This window comes from Morone saxatilis, unplaced genomic scaffold (assembly GCF_004916995.1).
Source record: "Morone saxatilis isolate NCDOM2014 unplaced genomic scaffold, NCSU_SB_2.0 Contig24, whole genome shotgun sequence".
NCBI lineage: Eukaryota > Metazoa > Chordata > Actinopteri > Moronidae > Morone > Morone saxatilis.
In genome coordinates this window covers 26,565,884-26,571,810 of record NW_023339807.1, presented here as the reverse complement: position 1 = coordinate 26,571,810, position 5,927 = coordinate 26,565,884, and the positions used below count along the sequence as shown (strand labels likewise).

The 5,927-nt window shown below is 39.6% G+C and overlaps 2 protein-coding genes across 2 annotated transcripts in view; both read right to left on the bottom strand.

The window, feature by feature from the left end:
- The window catches only part of LOC118336472, a 744,338-nt gene that overhangs the window by 86,369 nt on the left and 652,042 nt on the right, over nucleotides 1-5,927 (bottom strand). The window lies entirely within an intron of this gene.
- The window catches only part of LOC118336553 (atrial natriuretic peptide receptor 1-like), a gene marked incomplete in the record, with an annotated part of 74,392 nt that overhangs the window by 42,638 nt on the left and 25,827 nt on the right, over nucleotides 1-5,927 (bottom strand). The window contains 1 exon segment of the mRNA XM_035673222.1: nucleotides 3,400-3,513. Coding sequence (XP_035529115.1) covers nucleotides 3,400-3,513 — 114 coding nt within the window.

Sequence of the window (5,927 nt, the reverse complement as noted above, 5' to 3'; positions counted from 1 at the left end):
AGTAACTGTTAACGTTATCCATCATCCATCATATCGATCATTTGTCATCGCTACGGAGACCAATGGAGGCCAGCAGGAATGTTCATTCTAAATTTAAGCAATCACCATTACTTATTAAAAAGGTCCAGTGTGTAACATTGAGGAAGATCTACTGGCAGAAAATGGAATTTAATATCCATAGATATGTTTTCATTAATGTATAATCACCTGAATATAAGATTGTTGTGTGCCAGGACCTGCACATAGATCAGGATGCCAGAACAGAAAGGAGAAGAAAAAGAGGGAGCTGGCAAGAGCTTTAGACCCAAATCATAATGTTTCTAGTCTTTGTGCTAAACTAAGCCAACCGGCTGCAGACTGTATCCGGTTAGACTGTGTAAATAAACAGTTTTAATATTAGCGTATTAGATTACATCCATCACTTTATTTCTAATGTCCACCTTACCGTCACAGTGTAGCGGTATGTGCGAGCTGTACACATTCTCGCCATCTGTTTTTATAAATACCATGGATATCGTTTATACATCTGGCCACAGTTTCTGTGTGTTGTTTCAAGCTTTAACTTCCAAACTGTCAGTAATGTGTGAGACATTTCACACAAACACACACCTCAGACGGGCTGAATCTGTAGCAGCCATGAACTCAAGGACCTGCTGTTCTTCACAAAATACCACAACTGATTAGATTTTTTTAAATATCTGCCAGTTGACGTGACACTTTTTATATCCTGATATGTTTCGTTAACTCCCTCCCCCCTCCTTACCAACAGATAGAAAGCTGCTCCTCGCTTTGATCACACAGAGGAGTGAATTCACACATTACTGGACACACTTCACATCCCATCATCCCTGAGGATGTGCTGTTGGTGTCACGCAAACTTTTAAATTATAAATTTTTGATTTTCCGCATTTAAAGAATACGTTCTTACTGCTCATAAACTACCAGTGCTGTTGTTGCCGATGAATGAGTCATTTCATTTTAGTATTCCTGCTTTTAAGAACAGTGGTCAAAAGAGTCAAATACATTCAATGGACACGTTTCGATTTTTGTTCTTGTCAATAAATGGCAGGTAAAGCCTGATATATCTTCTCACTCTTTGCCATAGAGCTGCAATGTTAAACTATTAGAAACTCATGAGAGTGACATCCCTAGTAGGGTTGGGTGAGAGGACAGACAGTAGTAGAGCCGTAGAGTATATTCACTAACTGGGGTTTCGAGTAGTTTGACGTAGTTTGAGTAATTTGCAGAGGCTCCGAGCAGGACTCTAATAGTGAGTTCCCACCAAAGGCGAATAAGATCATTTACTCAAGTAGATTACACACAAAATCAAAGACGCAAATAGACACGAATAAACATCAATTTGCGAATTGGGCGACGCGAACACACGTAAAAAAATATTCAACTTCTGTAGTATTGTGTGTGGAGGGAGAGACAGAGCTGCTACTGCTGCCCACAGACAGCTGCTTGAACTTCTGGATCAATACACACCCAGAGTCACCAGATCTGATCTGGAGACATTTACAGAGTTTATTTTTTAAACTTTTGGGATTAAAAAGTGGATTTATCTACACTGTCGCTTCTCACCCTGTCCTGCTGTGAGCCACAGAGGTTAATTTACTATCAACTATGTTATCATAGCCCTGATCAACCAAACTTCATTAAGAAAACACAATTTATTTCAGCATCATTTTGATTTTGACTTTATTTAAGATCATACCACCGTTGTAAACCAGATTAAAGGGTGAATACTCCCCATCCCTAATTCCTAGTCTGACCCTGTTGAAGGCCAATTATAAATGTGGTTTTGATATATTCAGTGTGCACAGTGCCTAAAACCCAACACAAAACAAGATGTCTCACCTCCTCTCCAGACTTGTGTTGTGAAGGGCAGTTTGTATTTTACACCGTGTAATCTTTATCTCGGCTGATAGCATCAGCAGCAGTTAGAAATGTGTTGTGTTGAGTTGATCTGGGGTTTGAAGCATGAGAGCTGCACTGCCTTTGTTTTTCCTCTTTCTGTGTGTGTGTCATGTTCAACCTTTGTGCAGGATGAGGCGACGGGATAAGATCAGCAGACTAAATTAGCTCCTCTAAACTGAATTGGCTCAGTCATCCAGCTGCACCGACAGCTCTGACAACGCTAATTATACATTTGCATAATAATGTCTTTTCTCATCTATACATTGTTGATATTTTCCAGTGCTGAATCTGTCAGGTTCATTATGTTTAATAACCTAATTTCCTCTGTTTTTCTAAGATAATATCTGTCTTTGTCCACCAGCAGTAAGGCCTGAGGGCGGGGATGTTTGTTGGTCCAGTACTTCCTGTTGATATTGGTTGTTTCCAGAGGATGAACCCTGATCATACTAATCACCTGCATTACTAACAAACAAGCAAGTCTTCTTTGCTTCATTTTTCGTGTTGTTGTTTCTCACCTGGTTTTCTTGTATTTCCAGATTAGTAAAGCAAAAGAAGCAGATATAGTGTATACATGTGGAGAAATGTGAGCCATATTCCAACAAATCATTATAAGTGTCACTTTAATATTTTTCTGAGTCAGAAATGAAACCATTTTCAAAAACAGGTCCAGTTTTTATGATTTTTCTGGAAGGTATACAGATATTTCCACTGTTTTAGGGGAATTGAAAAGGCTTACTGTTACTATATTCGTGGAGACCCATCATTGACAGAATGTATTCCCAAACCCTTTTAACCTAACCTTAACCTGAACCCAACCCTAACCGTAAAACCAAGTCTTAACCTTCAAACAGCCTTTTAAACTGTGGGTTTTCTTTTATTCTATATTATGAATGTAGTTTAATGACTAATAACAAACTCACGACAGGGACATGAAGTAAAAACAAGAGAAAGAGTGAGAGAGAAGGTCAAACCTGCCTCACACCTACTAACTGCCTGTGCACGGCCCAAGAGGAGAGGTAGAGACCTTGGCGCGGTTTGCAGAAGACTGTGATTAATCTGAGTAGCATACATGGGAATGAATATTTTTCAAAATATATTTATATATATATATCAATATGTATTTCTTCCCTTTACCCTGATAAATTTGTCACTTTTAAAAATAAAGTTGCTAAGAGGGTCTAAACAAACACAAAAAAAAAATTGGCAACACTGAGTCTCTTTATGATTGATTTTGCATGCCATAAAATGTTTTAAATTGGAAATTAAAATATATATTCCATGATGCATAACCATAATAATTCTGTAACGATACATTTCACTACTGTCCCAGACACTGTATCTGTGTCCCAGTTGCTATTTTTAATGCCTCCGGGACAACAGGACTTTGTTTTAATCACTTTGAGTGCTGTATAGTTGGATGCCAGTTTTGGGACCCATCAAATAAAGTATAACAAATCCAAAAACATGCACACTTCTCACCAGTGAGTCCTCTATGGTGTAGTTGAACATTTTCAAGGCGTCTGTCTTCAGGTTGTTGACAAAGTCTCTGTACTCGGGGTTCTGAGGCTCTCGGTACGTCAGGATCTTCACGCTCTGAAAACAGGAAGAGAAGGATTTTAAAATAACTGTTGCTTTCCTGAACATCAAGTAAATGCTGTTCTATATGTTCTAACTGTAACACAGCATGTTGTGGGAAATTAAATGACTATAAAAAATGGGTTTCCTCGTGTTCTCTGACAGCATTTGGAAGGGAAACAGGAAGAGGAGCTGTTGCTCAGTTCCGTACAAACAAGTTCAGGCAGATTCTGTGTTTACACTCAATAACTTCATGAGACATTATTGACCAGTGAAAAGTGCCAAAGTACTGGAGGAAGCATGAACAAGAAATAATCTGGCCCACCTGCAGAGGTCAAAGTCAAACCTGGTTTTCCCAGGACTTGGTGGAGAGATACGTCAGAATACACACTGAACATCATCCAATCTTTTATTTATTTATTCTTTCTTAGCTTGGCAAGTTTCTTGACTGGCACGACGTACCAAGTGAAGCCGTCGAAAAGGAAAAGAAGGTTTAGAAGTTTGGGAACCTCTGATATTTCCTAATATCATAATCACAGTTTGTCTCAAGGAGCTTTACAATCTGTACAGCACACAACCCCCTCTATCCTTATCCCCTCCACTTAGATCAGGAAAAACTCCCCAAAAACTGGAAGAAACTTCAGGAAGAGCAACAGAGGAGGGATCCCTCTTCTAGGACGGACAGACAGGAAATAGATGTTGTGTGTCAACAACAAACCAACATCGTAAATTTACAGTTTGGACAAATTATGACGAAGTTATAAATGGATTTATGAATATATATAGAATGGATCCAGGAGAACGTTCAACAACTTGAGGTGTCGCAATCATCATTTTCGTTTTCATGTCTGTTGGGTCGGACATTGGGCAGATATCAGCCATCATTGACCGATTCTTTCTACAGTTAATTTAGTGGTTACATTGAAAAAGACCCACAGGAAGCTAAATGTCATCAGACTTCAAACAACAGTCCAAATACCCAGCGGGGTTTAGTTTCCAGTGATGTCAAACTCAGCAGTGAACCAGCATAATGTTCTGTGTTTAATAGATTTTTTTCAGCTCATTACTTGATTTGCTAAACTGTGATTGATTAGTTTTAATTCTTTAATCTGCACCGAGACCAATGCTTGTATAGTTTGGTTCAGTGTCAGTGAACCGTCGCGTTGGAGTATATTCATTTTAAAACCGTTGATGATAAACGTTTCTGTTTTTGAGGTCAACTGTGATTTTAAATGAGCAAATTTCTCCCCAGATTAAAGCGTGTTTCTCTGGAATGAATCAATCAAGCCGTCTCTGTTCAGGTTCTGCGTGTCTTTATCAAACTGAGTGAATTCCTTTCCTGTGAGAAACAGGATGAATGTTGCTCCACTCTGTCAACCTGTTGTCTCTCTAAACACATAGATGTTATTTGAGTGCAGCTCCTCTGTTGTCTTTTGTCTTGATGACCAGTCATCCACATCACAGCCCGGCTCATCCTTCATCTTACTTAATCTTTATTTACCAAGACGGGCGAAGCTTCACCTCCACCCATTAACAGCTCAGCAGATAAGACACCAGCTAATCAGTTACCAGCAATGCTACTTTTCAGTGAAATGAGCCCGTACTCACCAGTAGGGAGTACCAGCACTTCTGATTGCATACCACCAACTCTTGGTAAGCCTACATACGCACCCCTAAACACTCAGAGGCTGTTCAGATGTCTGAAAACACCAGCCGTGCCACTTTCATCCTTTTATCCAAGCCGAGTCCAGCTCAGCCACTGACGCTAACGATACATCTAATGTCCCACCAATAAGATGTGAGATATGAAGTGAACTGAACAGAGAGCTTTTAACTAACTGCTGTTCCACTAGCATCTGGAACTCAACCTACCTTATCATTTTAACAAAGATAAAACCATTAGAAATCTTTATAATCAACAACTCTCTCCTGAGTGTTAACGGTATGTTCTCAAAGCCTCAGGGACTAGTTGTTGACTCAGTGTTACTGTTGTTTATCAGCCATGAGAGAAACTGAGGCGAGTACACTCTCACCATCTCTGTGAGTTTCCCACGTAGACCGCCAAAGTACATTGAGCAACCAATCTTACCATTCCTAAAAGAACATTAGCCACAGAAGAAATGCTACTACAAATAGGGTAATGTAGTTCAACCCTCTTCCATTATTTGGGAAACAAATCTTTGAGCTGTTGTACATTTAAATGTTCAGTTGTGACTCCAGTTTTACTCCTAATGTGGGGTCTGGTTTTCTGGTCTGGACCACTGTACCTCCCAGTCTGGATTCTTCGCTCCTGGCTGGAGATTTAGTTTAATGTTGCCTGAAGAAACGTTCTGAATCTGAATGTGTGTGAAGTGTCAGTCACTTTATGAGGAGCTGCATAATTCACAGCCAAAAGAGAAAGAAAAAAACACTAACAGAGGAGCCGCAGACGG